Source organism: Lampetra fluviatilis, chromosome 42, assembly GCF_964198595.1.
Source record: "Lampetra fluviatilis chromosome 42, kcLamFluv1.1, whole genome shotgun sequence".
Lineage (NCBI taxonomy): Eukaryota > Metazoa > Chordata > Hyperoartia > Petromyzontiformes > Petromyzontidae > Lampetra > Lampetra fluviatilis.
In genome coordinates, this window is record NC_136316.1 from 27,444 (window position 1) to 54,607 (window position 27,164).

Genomic DNA, 27,164 nt, shown 5'->3' on the forward strand with positions numbered 1-27,164 from the left:
CGGCTGAGAGTACATCTTGAGGCATTTTCCAGTTGTCAATGAAGTCGGGTCATTTAATCGCCACTTAATATCGTGCTGAGGATTGACCTCACACACACGCACAGCTCGGAGAGATCGTGCGCATCCTGGGTCCTGCGTAAGTGCCCGGGCACCTACTTGGCAACATAACTTGGAACAAGCTACAGCGAGGGCTCAGCAGGATCCGGGAGGCACAGCCGAGGCATGGCTGTGGCCCATCACAGCTCTCTGGACGCGTCGTGCGTCGACTGCCTGGAGCCGGCGGACCTGGGCTCCGCGCAATGCGGCCACTCGACCTGCGCGGCCTGCATGGAGCGCACGTACGGCCGTGTGGCCAACCTCGCGGCCCTGCAGTGCTCGCGGTGCGCCAACAGCGGCGCCAATGGCGGTGGCGGCAGCAGCCACCGGGGCTCCAAGAACTCCGATCGCAGATCGGGCAGCCGCGGCGGGAGCCAGCGGGATTCTTCGTCCGGAGACGCCGCCGAGGAGGCAGAGGCCGCGACCCGCTGCGACATCTGCATGGAGGAGAACGTGGCCGCCGTGAGGACTTGCCTCAAGTGCGAGACGGCGTTCTGCGAAGCGCACATCAGGCCTCACATCGAGTTGGACAAGTTCAGGGACCACCCACTGGTCCACCCGTCCATCAACCTGCGCGAGCGCAAGTGCAAGGTGCACCGTAAGTTGCTCGAGGTTTACTGCAAGCGCGACGAGTGCCTCGTGTGCTCCGCGTGCACCATCGCGGGCAAGCACAAGCACCACGACGTGACCACGGTGGAAGAGGAGCACGCGACTAGGAAGGTGAGAGGGAGGCGCGGGGACGGGTGGCGGGGGGGGGAGTCGGGAGATGCGAGGGGGGGGGCTGGAAATGGGAAGAAATTACTGCGGAAAATCGGACGCGAGCATTGACGAGTTCGTGTGGCGTTTTCTTGTCCGTTTCAGCAGCACGTTCATTTACATGAATAAAGCAATGCTACGTATATTCCTTATGTATATTCACACGGCGTTTATGCAACAATTGTGTATTGTATTTCCTCCTCCCACGTGCCGTTTGGGAGATTCGGAGCTTGACGGACACTCGGGAACCGCATATATATAGGCATATAAGCTAAAACTAAACTCATAATCAACGTTTTTGGGTTTAGATCGCGTTATTTATAAATGTGTCGAAACCCTCCACCACCCGACACGGCCAATCAGTAAAAAAGTGTCACGTTGACAAAAGACAAATAGTTCACTGCTTTAGCCCACCGGTGTGTTGAAGCGTGAGTGGCCAGCACCACGCGCGGCCATCTTTGTCTCCCCAGTGGTGATGTCACATTGCACCAGGTACTTATTTGAGGCTGAGTCGAGCTAGGGGAGGCCAAACGTCGGTTTAGATAATCGTCACTGGTGTTGTCCGTGAACGGGAATCGAACTAGGGTCGCCGGGTTCGCAGCGCGCGATCCGTTGCACCACCGCGCACCACCACCACGCAGTAAACACCCCTGGTGTTTTGTGAACAACAAAACAAATACATGTACATCAGTTCCGCGAACCACTTCCCACGGCCTACGACCGGGACCACGGCGCGAGGTTAACTTCCGCGAGAACGACAGCCGACACGGATATTGGCACCACACCGTGCCAATACATGGTGACGTTAATATACATGGAATGCGTATTTGTTTCACGGCGTGAGCTTCCAACGAATGTTAAACATAAATTTGATTTGTGTTTCCCGAAATCATCGCCACAGCTTTTAAATGATGAATTCTCGTTTAAAATCAGCCCCTGACGATTTTGTGCGTGATGAACTTTTATCACCGGCGGTTCGTGGCTTTACTGGACATGTCTTGTGACAATAGCGCTGCAGTCTCGTCACCCGGACATTGTACGTACGATGTATTAGCACGCATTGACGGGTCACTGAAAGCGCGGAGGAGAGACACGGATAGGAAGATGGCAATTTTAGGTGGTCTTTATTTTCTCCACTGCCCACCACGTGGCCCGGCAGCCCTCTGACTACCTGTCTGTGCACGGGGGCGGTCGCCCATCCACGCAACCGCCCAATCTTGACGAGACTGGGCGCGCATTCCAGGTGATTTGGTGTACCTGTAGTGGTGGTGTTGACGTGCGCCGACAGTGATGGATTACGGGGCGGCGCGGGGTGCGGGGTTGGGCACGCATGTGGGCGTGGTGTGGATGCGCGCGCCGGGAGTGAGTGAGTACGGGGCGGCGAGGCGTAGGGGATTGTGCGCGCTGACACGAGGTGAGAAAAGGGGCTCGTGGGCAGCGCGCAGTGATTGGTCAAATGGGATGGGTGCTCTCAGCGACGTCCGCAGGATGGACATAAAAGAGGACGCGTGGGAGCACTCGGGGTTGTTGTTAACCAGTTGAAGATTGAAGACGGAGTTGAAGAAGTAGTGCCCTGAGACCCCTAGTCCCGCTGTCCTTGTCAGGACCGGGGCCCTGTGTGGCTCGGAGGCGAGACTGTGGGACCCGTGGTCCGACGCCCATGTGGGTCGGGACTGTGGGACCCAGAGTCGAGACGGACACCCCGGCTGGGTGTGTTCCGAGAGGCTACGGGGCGTAAGAGCCCGTGTTGGTGTAGCCAGGAGAACCGTGTGGGTTAGGCTGGTGTTAGCCACCCGTGTAACTAAGTGGGTGTTGGTCACCCGAGTAACTATAGATGGTGTTAGTCACCCGTGTAACTATAGTTGGTGAAATAAAAGAGTGTGCTACCCGTGAAGTCGTCTCCCGCCGAGTTACTACATTACAACTGGCGTCAGAAGTAAACCTGTCTTCAAAGGAAAGAATGGATACTAGGAAGACTACCCGTACCCACGAGCGAGATCGGGAAGACGACGGCGTACCGGAGACACAAACCTCGGAAGGAGAGGACGAGGAGTTGCCGCCGATGCAGCACTTCGCGGCGATGACCGACGCTCCGCTTGCCTCCGACACCAGCCTACAGGACGCACACTCCCGCCTGGCGGAGTTGCTGCTCGCCGCCGCTGCAATTTTGGCGGACATCACCGTTTCCGCGGGCGGAGGGACGGCTGCGGGGGTTGGAGGAGGGAGCGCGGCTGGAGGGATCCTGCCAGAAGGCGCTTCGCGCCAAAAGTTTTGAAGTTGGCGCCGTTTTTGAGGGTCCGCCTTCGGTTGGCGGGAAGCGCGGACACCACGTGGGCGGAGATCTCCTCTCAGCGCAGCCCGCGTCATCGGCGCGCACCAGAGCTCTCCATCATGTGCCTGCAGACGGAGCCGACATTTTCTATAACCACAGCGGCGCGCGGGAAAATCATTCCTCGGAGGCCGACGACCGGGTCTTCCAGCAACGATTGCCCGCGCTGACGGCGTTCAAGGCGGACGGGGGCGACTGGGGAGCCTTCCAACGAAGGTTCCTCGCACATCAAGAAATGTCGGGGTGGTCCGACACCACTGCCCTACGCGCGCTGCCAGCGACGCTTGACGACGACGCGCTTGCAGCCTTCACATCTGCCCCAAGGTCGTCTCGCTCAACGCTCCAGGCCGCGCTACATCTAATGGCCAAGGTGTTCGGCCCGCCCTCGACCTGTCGCCACCATTTCTACGAATGGCGCAAGGTGGTTGGAGAAACAACGCTCGCCTATCGCACGGCGCTGCTCGCCCTGGCGGACGCAGCTTTTCCCCGCATGGACAAGGAGGGGAAGGACGCCATGGTGATGGAGCAGCTGCTGGCGTTGGCTCACGACCTGGGAGTCCCCATCAATACGGCGGACGAAATGGACATCTGCTCCCTGGGGATTGCCACGAGTATTCACGCATACGAGGTCCTCAAGCGCAAGCGGACGGTCATCTGCGCATCGGCGGGGATCGCGGCACCTGCCGCCATGGTCGCCGAGCCTCAGCCTGCTGCGGCTCGGGAGGAGGCCTTCGCCGTATCAAGTCCGGGGGAGTGGAGAACGGGAGGTCGTTCGCCCACACGCTCATCCCGCAAGCTGGAGCAACCGAAACCTACGACGTCCCTCGTCGTCTGCTACAACTGCGGCCTTCGGGGTCACGTCGCGTCCGGGTGCCGGGCTCCGCGTCAGCGCGCCACGGGACCACGTCCGGACGACGACCAGGGCCACAAGTCGTCCCAGCTAAACCCGGCAAGTCGCGGCACCTCATACGCTCGGTCCACATATACGGCACACTCGGGTCGCCGCTTCGCGGTGGGGGGACCGCGTATGGGTACCGGGGATTCGGTTCGGCGAGGGGGGTTCGTACAAGGCCCGAAAGCAGTCGAATGGTCCGAATTGGCCCACAGGATGGTGGCTGCGTCGGCCGGGTCGTCTGTGGTAACGGGGTTCATTGACGGGGTTGAGGTCCGGGTGCTTGTGGACACGGGTGCGTCAGCCACTATCATTTCGGACCTTATTTATAACATCCTCCCCATCCAATGTCGACCCCTTTTGCCGGTGGACGTACCATTTTACGCGGCAAACGGGGGATCCTTGGGGATCATCGGCCAGATTCGGGCGACTATTTCTATTGGCGATATCAAATTGGCGGATCCTATTTTTGTATCATCATCGCTGGCAGTTCCTTGTTTACTAGGTACGGACTTTCTGGCTAAAATGCCCATCAAAATTCTCATAGATCAGGCCTGCATTGAGCTTCCATCGGGACGGCGGGTTGCATTTTTGACGAGTCCTACTAAAATACGCACGGTTTGTGCGACGGTGCAGGCGCTGGCAACTCAGACTGTGCGGGTACCCCCGGGATCGCAAATGTTGGTACCCCTTCGATTGAGGAAACCCCTCGGGGTGGATGCGGGGGGACAGGGAGTTCTGTTGGGGCCGTCTAACAGAGCTGTTGGGGGCCTCGGCTTAGCGGTGGCTCAGACCATGGTGCGGGCGGACAGTGAGCCGTTCGTTATGGTCCTGAATACGGGGTCGCGGCCAGCCGTAATTACACAGGGAACAGTGCTGGCTCACGCGGCGCCGCTACCCGTCGAGGAACAGCTCGTTGCTCACGCGAATTCGAGGGTCGATACGCATCCTCAAATTGAGGAGGGGACAGAGTGGTTGGACTCGTTGTGTGCTGGATCTAGCAACTTGTCTAGTGTGCAGTTGGGTGCGTTGAGGGGCTTGCTTCTCGAATTCGCTGACGTGTTTAGCAGACACAAGTATGATATTGGCTGCACAGACCTGTTGCGCCACCACATAGCGACGGGGGACGCGGCCCCTATTCGACAGAATCCCTTCCGGCTCAGCCCAGCCGAGAAGGAGCATGTGCAGTCGGCGGTTAATGACATGTTGGCGGCCGACATCATTTCGCCCTCTTCCAGTCCGTGGGGTGCTCCCATCGTCCTTGTTAAAAAACAGGACGGGTCCTTGCGGTTCTGTGTCGATTTCCGCCGCCTAAACAAAATCTCAATGGCCGACGCGTATCCGCTCCCCAGGATGGATGAGTCGCTGGATGCCTTGGCGGGAGCACAGTTTTTTTCGACGCTTTATCTGCTTTCGGGATTTTGGCAATTGCCCCTCGATGACGAATCGAAACCAAAAACCGCTTTCCGGACACCGGGAGGCCTATTTGAATTCAACCGATTGCCCATGGGCTTACATTCCGCTCCCGCCACGTTCCAGAGGCTCATGGAATTGGTTTTGTCAGGACTCCAATGGGACACCTGTTTGATTTACCTCGATGATATCATCGTTTTCAGCCGGACTTTTGAGGAGCACCTCCAGCGACTGAGAGCGGTGTTCCTCAGGATGCGTTCCGCTAAACTTAAATTTAAACCGGCAAAATGTTACCTGCTTCGGGAATCGGTCAGGTACTTGGGCCATATCGTTAGCCGTTCAGGGATCTCGACAGACCCTGCTAAGACGCACTGCGTCAGCTCATGGCCAACGCCAACCTCGGTCACTGAAGTCCGCAGCTTCATAGGATTCGCCTCCTACTACCGTCGTTTTGTCAAACAATTTGCCACCATAGCCAGGCCCCTGCACGCTCTGACGGCTAAGGGTGTGAGGTTTCACTGGGGGCCGGAAGAGGAAGCTGCGTTCTGCTCCCTTCGTGACGCCTTGGTGCGGGCTCCCCCCTTGTGTTACCCCGATTTCACGCAACCGTTTCTGCTCGACACAGATGCCAGTAACACGGGTATCGGGGGAGTGCTCTCACAGGTGGTCGGAGGGGTCGAACGGGTGGTCGCCTACGGTAGCAGAGTTCTGTCACCTGCGGAACAACGCTACTGCGTAACGTGTCGTGAATTGCTGGCGATTGTTTTTTTTATACAGCAGTTCAGGCCGTATCTTTACGGCCGTCCTTTTGTGGTTCGTACGGACCATGCGGCTCTCCAATACGCTATGCGGGTGGCGCAACCCTCCGGCCAATTGTCCCGATGGTTGGAGGTCCTTCAGGACTACCAATTCACGACGATTTACCGTAAGGGATTGCGCCACTCGAATGCGGATGCCTTGTCGCGATTGCCGCCGCGCACGGAATGCGCATGTCTGCTGGGATCGGCGCGGTGTAAACCCCCTGTCGCCGCCCCCGCGGAAGTTTTGCTCGCAGCCACTGACACTACGGGGGTCGACGCTCCTACGGGGACGGACTCGTTACTAGCGTTGCCTCTCATCGAGTGGGGCCGTCTCCAAATGGCCGACAGCTCCCTACTCACGCTACGTCGGAAGGTTGACGCTCCCGGAGGGGGGGAAACGCGGGTCGGTTCCTGGGTGTGCAGACAGGGCCTCTTGATGAAGTGGGACAACATGTCTCGGCGTCACGCGCTCGTTGTGCCATTTGCTATGCGGGGGAGGGTCGTTCTGGCTGCTCATGAACGACTCATGCATCTGGGTTTTCACAAAACGCTTGCCCTAATCCAGCGAGACTATTATTGGCCGGGGATGGGCAACGACGTGGCGAACATCCTTAAGGGATGTGTAGGGTGCGCCCAAATAAAACCGCCACCGATAGCGGCTAATCCACCGCTGCAATCCATTCAGGTTTCACGCACAAACGAACTGGTTGCGCTCGACATCTTGGGGCCTTTTCCCGCTACACCTAGGGGTAATAAGTACCTGCTGGTTGGCGTAGAGTACTTTACCCGTTGGCCCATGGCATGGCCACTCGCCAACCAGTCGGCTGCGGCAGTGGCGGACGCCTTTGTCCAGGGCTATGTTTTGGACAAGGGCGCCCCCGAACGCTTGCTGACGGACCAAGGGAAAAAAATTTCGAGTGTTTTGTTGCGCGAGGTGTGCGACCTGTTGGGTACAAAGAAAGTGCGTACCTCCCCGTACCACCCGCAGACTGGCGGAATGGTTGAACGTCTGAACAGGACCATTACTTCTATGCTGTGCCAACAGGTCTGCAACGATCAGGTTGATTGGGACTTACAGGTACCTGGGGTACTTGCGGCCTATCGAATGGCCCCTCATGCGGCGACGGGGTTTTCCCCATTTTTTCTCATGTATGGGCGGGAGGCCGATCCGGCCATGGACGTCCAACTGGGGATTTCCCAGCCACGCGAAAAATCTAAATTGGCAGACCACATCAAATTTAATATCGCCAAACTGGCTGAAGCGCGAGAGGCTGCGAGATTGAATTTGCGGTCTCGGCAGATCGCGAACGAAAGGTTGCATGAACGAAGGGTGCATACGCACGATTGGAAACCAGGCGATAAGGCCTGGCTGCATTGTCCACATACACCGTTGGCTACGTCCCCTAAATTGTTGAGACCATGGAGGGGACCGGTGGAAATTGTGCGTGTTGCACGACCCCAGAGTATACAGATTAAATGGGAAAAACGCCGTTGGTACGTGCACCCCTCCCGACTGAAACCCTTCGCGGCACCGCGTGACCCCACTTTGTGCCGTGGCGACCGAGCGTGTGATGTGGCCGTCGACTCGGGGAGGGATGTGTCGCAGGCTGATCCTCACGTGTCTCCGCCTGACCCACCCCCAGGTGTCTCGGACCTGACGGCTGTTGACCGTCGGGAACCGGAACCCCGCGGCACGCGCGGATCTCCGATGCCTGGCCCGTGCCTTCCTGGACTGCCGGCACCACCAGACGGTCAACCGCGTCGGGTGCCGTACGACGGACCGGCAAGGCGGACTCGTGCTAGGACACAACACTTTTCATGAAGAGAAAAAAAAAAAAATTTCAAACCCCAGCTCGCCGCCGCGTTCCCCCTCTGCCGGGGTAATGTCCCGTTCAAGGGGCGCTCGGAAAGAATGGGATGCTGCACGAGTCGGAAATTTTTTTCTTGCATACACATTTATTGTTGTCACTCGCCGGATTGTACATATTGTTCTTGTTGTGATTGTTGTTGTGTTACGGGGCACACATGGGGGGGGGGGGGGGGAGTAATAAATTTTTATAGCAGCCGGGTCGGCTGCGAGCTATGTGGTAGGGGGTGATGTAGTGGTGGTGTTGACGTGCGCCGACAGTGATGGATTACGGGGCGGCGCGGGGTGCGGAGTTGGGCACGCATGTGGGCGTGGTGTGGATGCGCGCGCCGGGAGTGAGTGAGTACGGGGCGGCGCGGCGTAGGGGATTGTGCGCGCTGACACGAGGTGAGAAAAGGGGATCGTAGGCAGCGCGCAGTGTTTGGTCAAATGGGATGGGTGCTCTCAGCGACGTCCGCAGGATGGACATAAAAGAGGACGCGCGGGAGCACTCGGGGTTGTTGTTAACCAGTTGAAAATTGAAGACGGAGTTGAAGAAGTAGTGCCCTGAGACCCCTAGTCCCGCTGTCCTTGTCAGGACCGGGGCCCTGTGTGGCTCGGAGGCGAGACTGTGGGACCCGTGGTCCGACGCCCATGTGGGTCGGGACTGTGGGACCCAGAGTCGAGACGGACACCCCGGCTGGGTGTGTTCCGAGAGGCTACGGGGCGTAAGAGCCCGTGTTGGTGTAGCCAGGAGAACCGTGTGGGTTAGGCTGGTGTTAGCCACCCGTGTAACTAAGTGGGTGTTGGTCACCCGAGTAACTATAGCTGGTGTTAGTCACCCGTGTAACTATAGTTGGTGAAATAAAAGAGTGTGCTACCCGTGAAGTCGTCTCCCGCCGAGTTACTACATTACATACCCACCAAATTAGTTACGTAATCTGCCCTCATCTCTACATGCCACACCGATTGACGGACTTGCACTCCTATCTGCCGTGTCATCACCTCGCACTTTCCAAACCAAAATAGCAATTATAAAAACTCTGACAGCTTTTTTTTAAATCTCCGTCACCGGAGGCCGATGTGGAGATTAAGAATGGAGATGAAGGTTGTTTTGATGATTTCCATGGAGATGCATGTGTACACAACAGAGCCGTAAATACCCTGCAGAAATATCGCATGGTTGCAACCTCTGAATGACAGCACGCCATCTATATATATTCACCACCCATTAAAACCTGCCACAAAAAATAATAATACAAACAATTCCACACTCTTAGCAGGCGCCAATGGTCCAATAACACAAAGTACCATCGGTACATATCTAGAGTCTGCAGCATGTTTAACCACCAGGATATTATACATTTGGCATGTCTGCCATGAACTTCTAATGTGTATTGAACTTGTTGTAGTGATTTTTGGAGGGATATCTAGTTTTTTGGTGGGTCTAATACAGGCTGCCATACAATGACCACTCAGTTGTTTTCACAATGCCCACAGATGTGGTCGTAAAAATAGGGTCTAATTGAGGAATGCATTAATTTGTTTGCATTGATGAAGGTGGATCCTGTTATCGAGTGCGTTGATGGAAACAGGGGTGGCAGATTGGAAGCAGTCGACGTTGCGTGTTGAAGCCAACGATTTTCCAAGCGTCTCTACAACAATAATAAATGTTCTTAGCTTGTGAAGCGAGATGGAATACAGTATCACTTAGGGATATATTTTCATTGTCAGGTGCAGGATGATGATGGTAACCGATAGCTAGGTAAAAATGTATTAATACAAACGTTGGTCCCGACAATAATTAAGAAACCCAAGTGAGATTTTGTCTAAATTAATGCACCCTCCCCTTGTTCGCTGATCAAGCGGAATACATTTAACCTGATCAATCATGCTTCGGAGTCTAGACTGCAATAAAGTCTAAAATGTGGGCGATGATATCTGGTTTTAAGGCATCAAACTTCGGTCTAATCCCTGCCACAACTTATCAAATCAGAGACAGCATAAAATAAATGGGTGGAGTGAGAGGAGTTTGGAACTGGATCGGGCTATAGTTTGGTGAATAATTAAGGCCTGCTTCGATGGCATCTGTTCGACGTGGATGAAATATAATGGACACTGTTGCTCTGGAGGCTGGCAGACTCGAGAGGCGATGACCATGTTTTGTCCAATAAAGCCGCAAGCCACGTCACTGCGGCACGAGACTATACCAACTTGCTCCTGGGAAACCTACACTGAGCCAACCATCTTTGTGAATGGGCAAAAGCTTTCAGCCGTTGACAAGTTTATTTACCTTGGTAGTACACTGTCTCGCGCTGTGCACATAGATGATGAAGTTAACATCAGGATTGTCAAGGCCAGTGCAGCCTTTGGACGTCTACGTGACTCGGTATGGGAAAGGACTGGCATCAAGCAGGATACAAAACTGAAGGTCTACCGGGCTGTTGTCTTACCAACTCTTCTGTATGGGTGCGAAGCCTGGACATTTTACCAGCGCCATGCCAAGACATTGAATCATCTCCACTTGAGCTGTCTGAGGAAACTGCTGAGGATCAAATGGCAAGACAGAATCCCTGACACGGAAATCCTCAGCAAGGCAAATATCCCCAGCATCTACACCTTGCTTGCGAAGGAACAGCTTAGATGGACTGGCCACGTGACCAGAATGCCCTACGTGAGACTTCCAAAACAAGTCTTCTTTGGCGAGCTGAAGAATGGCAAGCGAGCACAAGGTGGCCCCAAAAAGCGCTACAAGGACACCCTTAAAGCTTCCTTGAAGAGCTTTGGATTCGACCTGAAAAGCTGGGAATCCCTAGCACAGGACGGACCTGTCTGGGGCAGTCCTCTGTGAGAGTAGGAGAAGCTTCGGTGCTAGCTTGAAGAGGCAGCAGCGCAAATCTACCAAGGAAGGACGTGTGGCTGCACCTCCAGAGCTCTACATCCTCCCTGACCTGTCCAGTGTGCCACAGATAATTCCGGGCTCAGATTGGCCTCTTCAGCCATCTGCGCACTCATCAAAACCCAACAAAATGACAAACGTGCCGTGGTCATCATCGACTTTGATGGACGAACAAGAAGAAGAAGAAAACGAGAGCCTCTCGGAGAGTACAGTGCTTCTGTACAACTGAGCCACTGGTTGGCACGCTACAATACGCTGTGACATGATATAAAATTCACCAAGTCAGTTCATTCTGCATAACAGGACAGTTTGAGGGGCGTCATATTATGGCAAGCCTTTCGTTATTTGACTTGCCGTAACTAGCTATCCCTTTATTTCGGCTAGCGGCCCATTTTCCCTAGCTAGCTGCCCATATGATTCAGCTTGTTAACATAAATTAGTTAGCTGCCATTTTTGCCAGCTAGCTGCCCTTCGAACCAAATTAGCTGCACTAAAAAGCCAGCTAGTGAGACCGAGGGCTCATCGTTTGTTGAGAGCTTAGTTAGCCGTTGACAAATCAATTATTAAAAGTACACATGCCCAAGGGCCTCACGGGACCATGATTTGGCCCTGGGTGGGTGGGCACAGAAAGTAGTGGTGGGTGGAGACAGGAGGTAGGGGTGGGGTGACTTTGCAATTAACTAAATTCCTATTAAGAGCAATAAGATATAGATAATAGAGATGCCCTATTTTGTATATTTTTAAATTGGCAATGCAATTTCCCAATGTTCTTATCTAATCGGATGAATTGCATTGTATTTCAGAATGTCATCATCACAGCAATGGAACGTGTAGACGACAGAAAGGCATCTTCAAAGACATACATCAATGAATTGAAAGACTCCTCTGATTCTGTGCAGGTATTTGCCCAGCATGCCACAGGGCCGTAAAGCGTGTTCCAGTTTTGTGGGAAGTTCCACCGGTGGTGACTTTCCACCAAACTCATTGCACTCCACTCACAAGCACAGTTTGGCAACAGTCGGCTATGCTCTCTGAGCATAGTGACACCTGTGAATAAGACTGAATAATACATGATTATGGTAGTGAATAATGTATGATATATTCAAAATAAGGTCAATATTACTTTTCAAGATAATAAATAAACACGAATGTATCGAGAGGGATAAGGGAATGGCAAACGGGCCAATATTTTCTCGTCAGACAGGACAATGTGCATCTCCCTCGTCTCTCGGAGAGTCAGTAAAAGCTGTCACTGTCATTCGCGAACCCCCCCCCCCTCCCAGAGAGTTGACAGCGCTAAGTCGCTGTGGCACAACCCACTCTCCCCAACCCCAGGCACACTGGCACTTTGATGATCGTGTGGGGTACTGGTGGCCCTTTAAACCGCCATGTCGTGGCACGCAAAGTGCCCTCCCATCCGCAGAATTTTGCCGCCACAGCAAATATCGCCATCGTGCACGATTTGTGCCATTGATCAGTTTACCAAAACTGAAGAACTGCTCTGTGCAATATCTCCAATGGGAATTAATTTCTCGTACAGTATTGTTCGCTCCTTCAACGGAGGAGAAACAGCAAAAATACATGAACTCTCGCCTGAAGCCCTCTTGTCATGGCTAGCAGACCTCAATATTGGCATCGAGCTCGTAAACTTCTCGCCATATGCAAGGATTGAATATAATGCAGTACGTAGTTCATTGTGTAGGCATGCAACTACATGTAGGCCTTATTAAGTTTAGCACTGAAATGACAACCAACATTACAATCTATAGGACCCTTTTACCGGTATCAAATTGATGAAAAAATAATAGGCTTTATCCTTTCCGGCCTTAATACAGGAGGTGTTAAGATGATCAAACACCATATTGACAACACCTATTGCAAGGCACCGAGTCTGCATTAAACACATATGCTTGCGGTAAAACTTGCAAACAAACGTGCTTTGATAATAACATATGCAGTGTCTTCGAAACTGATTGGCCTACACCACAGCTACAGCTGCCTTTATGGCCTCGTCTGACCAGTGTTAGGCATAACTGCTCCCACAATCGAGGTCTATTTGGTGTTTGAACATCAGAACTGTATTAATGCCGGAAAAGGTCAAGCGTGTTCTTTTTTAAAATCCTTTATATTAAGTTCACTTGCTTGCGTGCTTGCTTGCTTATGACCGTGCAAATCTTTCGGTCGTTTTTTAACGCACTTCCCGTGATCCAATCGAGCTGACATTTTGCACACAGACTTGTTGTGCGTGACATTTAATTTTCGTGAAAAAATTTTTCCAAAATTTTACACTGTTTATGGAAAAAAAAATATTTAATTACCAATTGCTTAATGGTGGCAGACAATCATCTGACCCATAGGTGGCAGCCATCTCAAGCCAGAGGACGAGAGGATTCTAGCCGCCACGCATATAAAGGATTTATAGTGAAAAACGTAGTTTTTACGGGTACATTTTTTGTTCCTCCCATAGACCGAAGTTATGATCTGTGCCGTCATTCATCGCAAAAAATGTGACCGCCTGCTGTCATTATATCCTGCGTGCAGCAATCTTCCTCGACGGTCCTGTCGAAGGTGAGCCAGAAGTACGACCACATGCGGCGCCTGCTGGACGACGAGGAGCGCCACGTAATGGGCACCGTCAACGACGAACTGCGCGAGGTGATGGCCCAGCTGCAGGCTCGCATCGAGGTGCATGAGCGCTACCTCAAAAACGTCTCCGAGACGGAGGCGCACATGAGGTGGCTCCTGAAAGAAGAGGACTCGCTCACCTTCCTGCTGGTAACCCCCCCCCCCCCCCATTTCACAGCACGTACGATACTCGCTTTGGGCAATTGACCGTAATTATTTTTTCTTTCTTTCTAAATACCATTGTCGAGGTCTTGCTGCTGGTCACAACGAGAGGGCTTGAGACATAGAGAGAGTTAGTGTAGTTTTGCTGTTCCTCCTCGTCCGTTGGAGGAGCACAGACAACAGTGGGTTCACTATATGGTCCATAGTTTGGGTTACATTGCCGCAATCGCACGACCGTGGCTTGTGCCTTATATTATTATAATTTCGAGGTCTGCTGCTGGCCATGAAGAGAGCGCTTCAGGAGAGACAGAGAGTGTCGTTTTGCTGTTCCTCCTCTTCCGTTGAAGGAGCGCAGACGGCCGTGGGTTCACTATACGGTCCATAGTTTGAGTTGCATGGCCACGATTGCATTACTGTGCCTTGTGTCTTTAATAATCCATTTGTTGTAGAGTGAAGGACGACGCGAAGGCAGTCTTGAGGTAAGGGCTCGCACCGAAGGTTTATTAGGGTTATTAAGGGGTAGACACTTCACCAGGGATAGGGGGTACCGTGCAGGGTCCTTCCACAGTGACCCTGTACTCTGCCTTTTCCTCGCCCCGCTAGCTCCCGGGCTCTCTCCAGACTCTCTACCCTACCCCTAGTTCCTGCCTCAACCATCTACCGTTCCGGGCTTCCACAGTGACCGTGTTCCTCACCGGGTCGTCCCTCAGTATCTCCCCGAGACATTACGTCATTGCCCCGGAAGGCGCACATGACGTCACTTCCTGTGACATCATCGTACCGGAAGGCGCGCATGGCGTAATGTCCCTGTACTACTCTACACATTTATGAAGATGTACGCACCACAACCTGTCGATGTATTGATGCGGTTGATGGTTCCACCAGGGTCTTTGGTCAGAGGCGGTAGCCTCTTCCCAGTGGCTCCACCTGTGTTGTGTTTTTACGTTACCTTAAACAGAGCTCACACCATCATCTCGGCGAATTTGACGTCACTAATGTGAATTGTGTAAATATATCTAAATATTGTACTGTACATCCATATCATTAAATAGGGTGAAGCAAAGATGCAGTGATTTGCGCCACACGCTACCTGGCACCCTGAGTTTGATTCTCAGCCACGGCTAACATTGGTGGCGAGTGATATCAGAACCAGTCTTTGCCCCCCCCCCACTCCACTGCCACGTATCACCAGTCCTGGTGCTGCCCTTCAGTGGCCCATGCTGACCAGCACGGCCCAACGTCCCCCATCTCTGCCACGCGCGGGTGGGGGGAAGCCTGCAGCCAGCAATCGGTGGACACAAGGGTTGTAAACAAATGGAATACCGATCAGATTATCGCATCAATGGTAACTGTCCTCACTGCATTTGAAATCTGCGGCTCCGGAGCAGTGCCGGATTATCCTCGTAGCAAAAGTAGCATATACTACGGGCCCCGCACTTTGAAGGGCCTCGCACTAAATGCTTTCAAGCAATCAATTCCGGTTCAGTGATTCTGAACTTGTTCTATTACTATAGTAATATACTGCCTTCAACTTTTATGAACGACTGGGTGATTAAGGTTAGCGATTTGTCGTATGATCTGGCTGTATAGGAAATTAAAAAAAATACAATTACTTTACTATGCATGTCAAAAATGTTGTTTTAATGTTTGTCTTTTTTTATTTAGGGCCACTTTATAACATTTGCTACAGGCCCCGCACTAGCTTAATCTGGCACTGCTCCAGAGCTGCATGCGGCTCTTTGACTGCCCCCTTGCAAGCAGCCATTAAAAAAAAACTTAAATCTTAAACATAATTTATCGTAAAGATAATTGATTAAATATTCCATTGAATAATGGGTCACTATGGAATGTCTTGGTGACAACAAACTGTACAACCGTCGAACTTTATTGTTAAAGAATAACTAAGGGGCGGGGGAAATGAATAGAAGCAATTTATTCTATTACCTATTTAGTTTATTTAAGCCAGATTGTGTGTTTTCATCTGCTGTATACCTGCTGCTGTTTGTGTACAAGTAGCTGTGCGTGTGATGCGGCCATTGATCTATGATTCTATGCCGACCCCGGCACTGGAACTCGACATAGACCCACAGGCTAATAATGGGTCTATGTATATAGTACTGGATACAATATGTCGTTTACCGGTATTTTTGCTTCATAAAAAATGGTCAGTAAATTGACTAACATTCTATAAACAACGCGTTCAAGTAATATTATAATATCGTTAATAACACGTTTTTTTTTTTCCAGGCGTGCAAGCCAAACACTCTGAGGTAAAATGAATGTTTACGTCTGCTCACCATAATTGATCTTGTCATGCGTAATCTGCACATATTCATAATCATCACCACCAAAGACAAAGATCCCTCATATAGCCTCAGCAGACGGTTGGGGCAAGTGCTGTTAGCGAGCACCTATGAAGGCCAGAACAGCACATGAGGGTGTGGGAAGCCAACACCACGTCCGACCGCCTTTGTCTCCCCAGCGGCGATGTTTTTACATACCATAGCAGGTATTAATTTGAGGCTGAGTCGACCTAGGGGAAGCCCAGGACCGATTCAGATAATCGTCACTGGTGTTGGCCGTGAGCGGGAATCGAACTCGGTTCGCCGGGTTTGTAGAGCAGTATGCAAACTATTATTTGGTTCTTTCGGTTAAGTCACGTCTAAAGATAAAATAATAAATTAAATTAAATAATAGAATACGACGTTTCGATTGCAACACAAGCAATCATCATCAGGTATAATGAAATAGCGACATAAAATCTAACCAGAAAACTATAGACAGACATATTAGCAGACAGATATCACCAAGATACATAGCGAGAGCAACACAGGTAACAGAGAGGGGTGATCGTCTCTGTGGGGTGGCCTTAAATAAACAGGGGGGGGGGGCGGAGGCAGAGAGAAGGAAGGGGGGTTAGAGAAAAAATTAGCATATCAATGAGTGGTCAACAGACGTGGTGCTGCACGGCAAGTAAGCCTGAAAATCAGGAGGACACACTAAAATTAAATAACCTAGTAAAATATCGAAATGTAATGTAATACAACACAGAGGGTCGGTCAACACACAATTAACGCATAGCCTGGTTGATTACGTATTTCAAAGATTGCTAAGTTAGAATTTAAGTGTGAACATTCTAAAGAGGACACAGGCAGAGAAAACAAGTCGCCAGAGAGAGAGAAAAAAGATAAGCTTAAAACTTCCCCGTAGAAGTGGTTCAATCTTAATTTTAGAACTTTCGTGACTGCAGGAATTATTATTATTATTAGTATGCAAACTGCTACACGACCGCTCCCCACATTACCACCACAATCATTATGTGCATGTTACAAACGCATTACCGGACAGATATTATTTAAATTTGTACTTAAAACTTTCGTGACTGCAGGAATTCATATTCTTGGTTCTTTCGGTAAAGTCACGTATATAGAAAATAAAACTTAAATCATAAAATATAATTAAAATTTAATTTAAAATAAAAGCAAAAAACCCACGACGTTTCGATCGCAACACAAGCGGTCTTCATCAGGCGGAGAGAAAGAGCGCAAAAGCCCCCAAATGCAACTGCTTATACGGGTTTCCAAAGTGAGTGGGAGGGGGACGAGAGTTGGGGGAAGGAGAGCTGATGCAGCGTAAGCAGCATGGGCGGGATAGCAGTCAGACAATGGGGGGGTAGGAAGGGGGTGGAGATAGGGGGAGAGAGGGGGGTAGAGATAGAGGTGGAGCTGAAGGCGAGGGCGCACTCCAAGTGTGTTAGACAATGGGTGGAGGAAGAGGGTAGAGATGGGGGGGGGCATTTCACCTCGCTACACTGCTGACTGGTAACCGTCGGTTACCAGTCAACAGTGTGGATGTGTGTAGCGAGGTGCAATGCCCCCCATCTCCCCCCCTCTCTCCCCCTTATCTCTACCCCTTTCCCCCCATTCTCTCCCCGCCCATGCTGTGTACGCACAGTCCTCCTCCCAACTCCTCCATTCAATCCATTGTCTCCTCTACTGTCTCCTCTACCCCCACTCTCTCCCCTTACCCCCCCCTCTCCCCCTATCTCCACCGCCTTCCTACCCCATTGTCTGACTGGCTGCCCCGCCCATGCTGTTTACGCTGCATCAGCTCTCCTCCCCCCAACTCTCGTCCCCCGCCCACTCACTTTGGAAACCCTTATAAGCAGTTGCATTTGGAGGCTTGCCCTCTTTTCTCTCCGCCCGATGAAGACCACTTGTGTTGCGATCAAAACGTCGTAGGTTTTTGCTTTTTATTTTATAATTATAATTTTATTTTCTACGTACGTGACTTTACCGAATGAACCAAGATTATAGTTATTATTTGACATTGTACAGGGTAGTCCAGATGTCTTGCGACCCCCATTTAATTATCTAAAACGTAATATAAGTGTTTGTATACCAATGGGTGTGAAAACAGAAATGAATAAGCAAAGAAATGTTACGGGTCAAATAATTGGGGGGGGGGGGGGGGGGTCATTAGACATCTGGAGCAACCCTCTAATAACATCACCAACATTCTCATTCGCTCCGTGCATAGCTGCTCATCCGTGGATGTCCAATGTAGAGGCTGAAGTCCCAGCGTAGCCATGATAGATGCGGCTGATGAACATTCTCGAGTCACAAACGCTGCAAGTGGTGTCAAATCTTACCGTTCAATTTGTGATTATTTTTACTTGCCGACAGATTTTGCTTCATAATGGAAAAAAAACATCACATGCAACACCATAATGTGTTTGTGTTATTTAATAGCGTCATAGTTTATTGGTGTCACTGAATTATTTTTGTTTTGATCATGGATAAAAGTTAGACAGTATGTATCTATGTTGAACCTCTTTTGCACTGTACTTCGCCAAACGTGCTAATCAGAGGTGCAATGATACACCACTTGATAAAGATACACCTTGATGATACACCTCTTGATGATGACGGGAATGATGATTATTATAGCCACATGGTGGTGGTGGCGGCGACGGTGATGCTCTTGATGTTGGATGATAATGGTGACGATGACGGTGTTTTTTGAAGAATGGAATCTCTGGCAGGAGTGGACCAAGTGGATAACCAAGTTCGCTGTGAGCTGGATCCTCGGAAAATGGAGTCTGTTCTGAAACGTGTGGACAAGCGACTGGCCACGTTTGAATCCAACTGGTCTTACTTGTCGTGTAAGTTGTACAGATGCCTTTTCCTGCATTAAAACACTATATTGTTGTGGCAGTGTTAAAACTATTCACACAAGCAATCATATCAATGATGTCTGCAAAGGGAACTGATGTCCACAACGGGAATTTATGTACAGTTGATTTCCATTCATTAACAAAGAGGTGACATTCAAACCACCGATTTTTGTAAATGTCCTATGCAGGCCTGGCCTTAAAGCAAATGGCCCTGCGTGACCTCGAGTGCAGCGTAATCTTCCAGAAACATCTGGGTCGTGCATTTGTCCTTTGTTACCTGTCACGGGACTTGGTTGTGCTGCCCCGTTTTATGCACCCTTTATGATGCATCCATAAAATAACGTTAAAAAAACCACACAGTGCTTTTTGCTCATAAAGTGCCTGCGCCCATTATGAAGCTGTGTGGGCGTCCATATAAGTAGGAGGAAAGCAGAGTACCCAGAGAAAACCCACACGCGCGATGAGAGGAGGCGACGAAGGTTGCGACACTCAATCCCCATACAGATGGATACAGATGTAAATTATTCCACTTGCTGTACTGCCATCATACGCTGGCTCAGGCTCAGTGCAGGATCGCGCAGCCTGCCTCCCTGCTCAAGTCCCGTGGTCTATTTCTCCCCCCTCTGCCCTGTAGCCTCCTCTCGGCCCCCCTTACCCTCGTGATAGAGACCTCGAAATAAGTCTTCCTATCTCTCTCTCCGTTCCTCTCTCCCAAGCCTTCTCTCTTCCTGCACGTGGCCCCAATTTCTGTAGGGCATCTTGGATATGTGGTTATAGTCAGACTCGTCATAAATCCAGCCAGTAGTAAGATAGGAAGAATGTCTGCGGTGTGCATGGTTAATTTGTATTGACGCTTAAAAAATACTACGTTAACGCATTCTAGTTGTAACATAGCATTAGCAGATGTTTATAGATGTTCACGTGTAATAAAGCACATGTTGCTTCATTGTGACATTGTCAAGGATGTGTGATTGCGTTAGTGTTTTGCATGCTTTGTTGACATTTGGGTTTTGCTCATTTGCCTATCAGGTTACATACCCTTTACAATCACACAGATCTGTGTTTTAAAAAAGATGATGTGTACCTCGATGGATGTTCACCTGTTTAAAAATACACCATTTAAAATATGTTTTGGTACAGTTTCTTTAAATGTTTGACAATTCATATACTTATGGTTTGCTTTTAACAGATGGAAAAACACCCACCCTGAACCCAAACTCCGCACATCCAAAATTGAAGTTGTCCATGGACTTGCATACAGTCACGTGGTGCAGCCAGGACCAAGGATATCCGAACCACCCAGACCGGTTCGACTCAACGCTGCAGGTCGGTAACTCAATCTTATTGCCACGAGTCTTACAGTTGAACACCACTGTGCTGTATATCCACATACGGTACGGTAGTGTACAGCGTTATGTGATGCTATAAGCATGAATGATGCTATCTTAAATGAAAGTAGTATTATTATAACACCTCGGTCTTGGACTGTGCGAGGCGTGGCGGTGAGCTCAGGGTCATGGGGTCACGTGGCAGTGTGGTAGTGGGGACTGCTACGCTCCGGCCAGGGGCGAGCAACTGATGATGAGTTATTTTACTGGGTGAAATTGTGAACAACAGCCATATTAGTACATCTAATCGGCATAATCATTGGTTCACTGCAGCTCAAAAACTCAGTCCTACAAGGCGTGTGGTGAAGTTGGAGATATCCAGAACAAAACGAGTAAATTACAAAAAAATAAAAAGCTGTCTGATTTCATGGCTTGCTTGGTGAAATGATGGCCGATTCCATATAACATTTGTTTAGCAATTTATGAATAGCCAAATCGGAACAAAAAAGTACTTTATCCACCATTACTCTTCGCGCAATTCCGCAGCACGTTGTTAGTTCGTGATATTTGTACGAGTCAGCATTTGTCAATGTTTTTAAGAACACGTTTGAATAACTCGTGTTTCTGCACCATTGTTTCTTTTTCAAGGTCATTTGCTCCGAGAGCTTTGCCGCAGGTTGTCATTACTGGGAGGTGGATGTCCGAGACGGCTGCAATTGGGCCGTGGGAGCGACCTACAGCGCCATCAAACGCAAGGGAACCGACACCGCCTGTGTGCTCGGGCGCAACAGAATCTCCTGGGGATTGTGGTGCTGGTCTGCACAGTATTTAGTGTACCATGACGACGTCAAAACACCGCTGGCGTTTCCCGAGCCCTTGCACGCGGTCGGGGTGTACGTAAACTTTGAGGCGGGTGTGCTGGCCTTCTACAACGCCGACACGATGGCCCTGCTGTACACGTTCGAAGAGCCGTTCAGGAAGCCGCTGCATCCCGCGCTTTACCTGGCGGGAAAGTCTCTGCGCATTGTGCAGCTGTAGTCGCCATGTTTTTGTGATTCCAATTATTTACGTGAGAGCGGCTTGGAAAGGTCTTTTTTATAAATCACTTTTCAGATCAAATTATAATTTATCGGGGGGGTTGTTATTGGCATTTGCCTTAATAACTTATTAATCATGTTTTCTAAAATTAATTAAAATTTACCTACAATTAATTTTAAGTCATCAATGTGCAAGCTAAAATCATGGATTATACTGGGACAATTGGGAATGAGAACAATAACCAATGCATTGCAGCTGATGGAATTTATTAACGCTGCATCAGTGAGGGTTAAAGCCATAGGTGCAAGATTTACCTGTGCACAATCTTTTGGGTGACAGGACTTCAAGACATTAAGTACTGTATTCGTTTGCAGCGTGAGAGACACTCAGCAGTGGCCTTGATAAGTGGTCATCAGTGAGCCACATCACATTGAGGAATGCCAAGGGCTCAGTGGGGGCAGGAGTGAGGAAGCTGTATATATTGTGGTTCCCATGAAAATTGCAGCAATGTACAGATTGGAAAACATAAAACAATTACATCAGTACTGCATTAGTGAGAGTTAAAAGTGGGAAGTTTACAAGGTGTAATGCAAATTCAACCAAAATACAGTACTTTCAGAATGGTTTATCACCACGGTACATACGGTGAGGGAAAAAAGTATTTGATCCCCTGCTGATTTTGTATGTTTGCCCACTGACAAAGAAATGATCAGTCTATAATTTTAATGGTATGTTTATTTGAACAGTGAGAGACAGAATAACAACAACAAAATCCCTAAAAATACATGTCAAAAATGTTATAAATTGATTTGCATTTTAATGAGGGAAATAAGTATTTGACCCCCTCTCAAGCAGAAAGATTTCTGGCTCCCAGGTGTCTTTTATACAGGTAACGAGCTGAGATTAGGAGCACATTCTTAAAGGGAGTGCTCCGAATCTCAGCTAGTTACTGTATAAAAGACACCTGTTCACAGAAGCAATCAATCAATCGGATTACAAACTCTCCACCATGGCCAAGACCAAAGAGCTCTCCAAATATGTCAGGGACAAGATTGTAGACCTACACAAGGCTGGAATGGGCTACAAGACCATCGCTGAGCAGCTTGGTGAGAAGGTGACAACAGTTGGTGCGATTATTCGCAAATGGAAGATACACAAAATAACTGTCAATCTCCCTCAGCCTGGGGCTCCATGCAAGATCTCACCTCGTGGAGTTGCAATGATCATGAGAACGGTGAGGAATCAGCCCAGAACTACACGGGAGGATATTGTCAATGATCTCAAGGCAGCTGGGACCATAGTCACCAAGAAAACAGTTGGTAACACACTACGCCGTGAAGGACTGAAATCCTGCAGCGCCCGCCAAGGTTCCCCTGCTCAAGAAAGCACATATACATGCCCGTCTGAAGTTTGCCAATGAACATCTGAATGATTCAGAGGACAACTGGGTGAAAGTGTTGTGGTCAGATGAGACCAAAATGGAGCTCTTTGGCATCAACTCAACTCACCGTGTTTGGAGGAGTAGGAATGCTGCCTATGACCCCAAGAACACCATCCCCACCGTCAAACATAGAGGTGGAAACATTATGCTTTCGGGGTGTTTTTCTGCTAAGGGGATAGGACAACTTCACCGCATCAAAGGGACGATGGACGGGGCCATGTACCATCAAATCTCGGGTGAGAACCTCCTTCCCTCAGCCAGGGCATTGAAAATGGGTCGTGGATGGGTATTCCAGCATGACAATGACCCAAAACACATGGTCAAGGCAACAAAGGAGTGGCTCAAGAAGAAGCACATTAAGGTCCTGGAGTGGCCTAGCCAGTCTCCAGACCTTAATCCCATAGAACATCTGTGGAGGGAGCTGAAGGTTCGAGTTGCCAAACGTCAGCCTCGAAACCGTAATGACTTGGAGAAGATCTGCAAAGAGGAGTGGGACAAAATCCCTCTTGAGATGTGTGCAAACCTGGTGGCCAACTACAAGAAACGTCTGACCTCTGTGATTGCCAACAAGGTTTTTGCCACCAAGTACTAAGTCATGTTTTGCAGAGGGGTCAAATACTTATTTCCCTCATTAAAATGCAAATCAATTTATAACATTTTTGACATGCGTTTTTCTGGATTTTGTTGTTATTCTGTCTCTCACTGTTCAAATACACCTACTATTAAAATTATAGACTGATCATTTCTTTGTCAGTGGGCAAACGTACAAAATCAGCAGGGGATCAAATACTTTTTTCCCTCACTGTAATATAAGGTTTTAAACTTGGATAATTTAGTCAGTTCGTTTTGTTGGGCTATTCAATGACTGTAGTCTAATGAGCCGGGCAGTGGCCGTGCATTCCTGTAATCCAGCACAGCAAGGGTTAGTGGCTCACACAAATGTTGTGAAACTCCTTTCCCAGCAAGTGTAGAATAATTTCCATCTGTCACATCTGTATGGGTGCTCTGGTTTCCTCCGGCATGAAAAAATACTCATCGTCAATTGGCTACGAACACTTTTATATATACGCACCTCGGTGTTTACGGATTGCACAGCGTTGTGTGATGCAATTGCATAAACATAACTTTAAAAAAAAACTACATTTTATTTTTGCCATTTAACTTCTAACAAATGCAATGCTTGAAAAAGCTGTAAGCCTTTACATGAGTTGAATAGGCCAACATTTGCTGCAATATAAAGTGGGTTAAACTTAATTTAACAAGTAATAAATTTGTTCTGGGATTCGGATGAGTGAAAATGCAGGAGGCATTAATCCGTCCATTAAAAGAGAGATTGCGTTCCTGTAAATTATTGACCTTGCCCTTGAATTTTATGTGGAGTGTACATAAATCTACTACGGTATATTTTTACGACAGGGTTTTGAACGCATTTTTAAGGTAAATTAAATGCTTTTCAACAGAGATTTCCATTGAGATTGCAATCATTATTTAAGTAAATCTGTACTCGGAATATTACCTTTTGAACTCAAAGCATGTGTCAGGAAGTGATGAGGCTCCTTAAGATCGCTAATTAGCTGTTGTTCGACGGGGCAGTTTTGGAGAGTATTGAGTCACGTGGCAATCATGAACATCTCCCTCGGGCAGCGGTTCTCAACCTGTGGCCCGCAGACCTCTGGTGCCTCGTGAGGCTACCTACTACATTTACACTGGAGGAGGAATCCGATGAGATATAAAGCTCTTTTTCACAGATGTCCACCAGTATGGGGCGGGTCATAATAATAAAAAATGACATCCTTGCCAAGGAAATGAACAATTTCAAATGAATTGTGGGTGTGGTGGTCAGCGAAATGTTCTGAGGTTGAAAAGGGGTGCACAGACTCGGAAAGGTTGGGAACCACTGCCCAAGGGTGCGTCGTGTTGTCTTCAATAAACCATGTTCAAAACTCTGCCCGTGTGCACTATACTTCTCTTTATTGAAGACAAGCATAGTTGTACACCCCTAGCTGCCACTGTAATTTAGTGGCCTAAAATACCTAATAAATGAACTTGAACTTCTCTGAACATGCACAGTGGTCCAGATGTCTTGTGACCCACATTACATTCTCTAAAACCTAATGTGTTTTTAAGTAAGGTGTATTTAAACCAGAAATTAATATGCAAAGGAAAAAAAATGTCAGGGTTCAATAAATGGGGGGGGGGGGGGGGGTGGTCACAAGACATCTGAACCACCGTGAACTCTACGGTACACACTGGAATTGCTAACACTCGGCTATGGAGTGATGAGGCACGCGCACATCAATCCTTGAGGTGGTCCTTGCTAAATAATAATAATGATAGCTCATCGAAGTCATCTATCGTGAGCCATGTCCTTCCGGAAAGACGTCGATATATAATCATGGCCTTCAATCCATTTCGCTCTGTCCATATTATATTATTGTGGGACTTTGCATTAGATACTCGCAGTTGCATAACATTTAGCAAATTGCTCCTGTAAATGAATTTGCTGTCTTCCCCAGCCTCTTGTAGTGCCTCTAATTTCCCCAGTTAAAACCACATATTCAGCCACTTGTATTCTCATTACATGTCCAAGATGTGTAAAATTGCCTTCCTCTAATTACTGTATTCTCATTAATTGCATTGTTCTGTATTCGACTGCTATCCGTAATACGAGTTACTCATCTCGTTTGTCAGTGGCATGTTTAACATCCTTCTTAAAAACATATTTCTGTTGCAAAAATTCTGCTTTGGAGTTATCTTTTTTTCTCCTGATGATCAAAACGTCGTAGTTTTTTGTTATTTTTTTGAACCTATCTACGTGACGTTACCAAAAGACCCAAGAATATCTGCTGTGTTGTGTCTTTACAATTGTCCAGCTTCATAGAGACCCATAGAATAATATAGAAACCCATAGACTGACACAGAGAACCGGAGACTCAAATGACCAATAGATTGACATACAGACCCATACTCACAGATTTCACATCCATATCGTTAGTTTTGTAGCACTGCAGTATTGCGACTCTCATTGTCACTGATAATTCTTATTTTTCAACATAGATTATATCTTATGACCTTAATCGTTTGTCAATGCTGCACGAACAATATGAACCTCAATTACAATGATCACGATCGAGGAGTCATGGTGGATAAAACGCCGATTCGCCCAACAGCCGTGGGCTTGTACCTGTGGGGCCCATGAACGCCCCACCGCCCTCGCCGGGCAGGTGGAGCACAACGTTTGCCCCCTCCACTTCCTCCTCCACTCCTTCCTCCACCGCACCGTTCAGCCCCTGCCAGGCCTCCGCCGACCGGGTGATCGGCACCCCCGCGTTAGCGCCCCCTCTGAGGGACATGGCGAAGTGGCTGGCTCACCGCCGCACGGGGTTACTCCGCACACGCCCCCCACGGACACCACCACGAATACGAAGGCAGCTGCGTGCACGCGCGCCTCGCCGTGAATGCTTTTGTTGTTGTTGCGCGAACACGCAACTCCCCCCTCCCCCGCCCTAATATTCGCGCGGCACGGCCGTACGACGCGCGTCTCACACACTTCAATTGCCAACACCGCACCGATGCTGCAGCCCTGCACTCGCTCCCCTGGGCACACTGTCACTCGCACTAATGCGGCATACCGGAGGTTGAAGACAAAAGACCCAAAATCATCCCGGGCTACTCTTTTAATTCCCTTAACTTCAAAGACCCGGGGTGCCATTGTACCGCGCGGCCCATCGTGAGCTTACCTGCGGTTACCGCCCCCCCTGCTACCGTGTCCTCGAGTGCTGCGTGGCGGCGGCCACCCATTGTCCCTCGTTGTCCATTGTCTTGCTCAATGTTCCGCCCTCCATCTTCCCCCCGAGTGCAGCGAGTAACTCATTGTGATTGGCCCAGGGAACCTTTTCTTTTTGCGCCCATACAATTTCAAAACAATTTTAGGGCATCGCAATGTAACCTGTCCTGCGAGGGTCGACCAATCTCCTGGCACCGGGAAACCATGGGACTTTCCCTCTAGGGGCCCTTTGGATTAAAACCGGATGTGCCAGGCAATCCCCCGCCAGGACGCTACTACGTGGGTGGCAGTGCTGCATGTGTGCTGCGTGTGCTCAGGGTGGGGGGTAGTGGACAATCGCGGCGCTTGCGGAGTTGCTCCGCGGTCGTGGCACCACATAACGCATGCAAGGTGACGGAACAGTGAAGTCAACTGGTGTGCGCTACACGATCACTCTCCCCGAGGCTGTGTGCGTGCGTTCTGAGGCACAACTCGGTTATTTAGACAGAAACATTTGCTGAAAATCAGGGGAACGACAGTGGGGGCACGGTGTGCCTTGGCTCCCCCTGGTGGTCAGAGCTACGACTTGGGGTGCCC

At 49.6% G+C, this 27,164-nt stretch overlaps 1 protein-coding gene across 1 annotated transcript; it reads left to right on the plus strand.

Moving 5' to 3' along the window:
* The first annotated feature begins 222 nt into the window (after window positions 1-222).
* Window positions 223-23,506, plus strand: LOC144946753 (tripartite motif-containing protein 14-like). Its single transcript, XM_078875882.1, has 7 exons — window positions 223-816; window positions 11,835-11,930; window positions 13,573-13,806; window positions 16,066-16,088; window positions 18,846-18,982; window positions 20,184-20,320; window positions 20,971-23,506. The coding sequence occupies exons 1-7, from the start codon at window positions 223-225 to the stop codon at window positions 21,358-21,360; spliced, it is 1,611 nt and encodes a 536-aa protein (XP_078732008.1). The 3' UTR covers window positions 21,361-23,506.
* Window positions 23,507-27,164: the final 3,658 nt, after the last annotated feature.

Bases quoted from the DNA above. Each gene is read 5' to 3' on its own strand.
- LOC144946753 (XM_078875882.1), top strand. From the start codon at position 223: ATGGCTGTGGCCCATCACAGCTCTCTGGACGCGTCGTGCGTCGACTGC. The intron at 817-11,834 runs GTGAGAGGGAGG...ATTGTATTTCAG, and splicing joins AGGAGCACGCGACTAGGAAG to AATGTCATCATCACAGCAAT. The intron at 18,983-20,183 runs GTAAGTTGTACA...TGCTTTTAACAG, and splicing joins CAACTGGTCTTACTTGTCGT to ATGGAAAAACACCCACCCTG.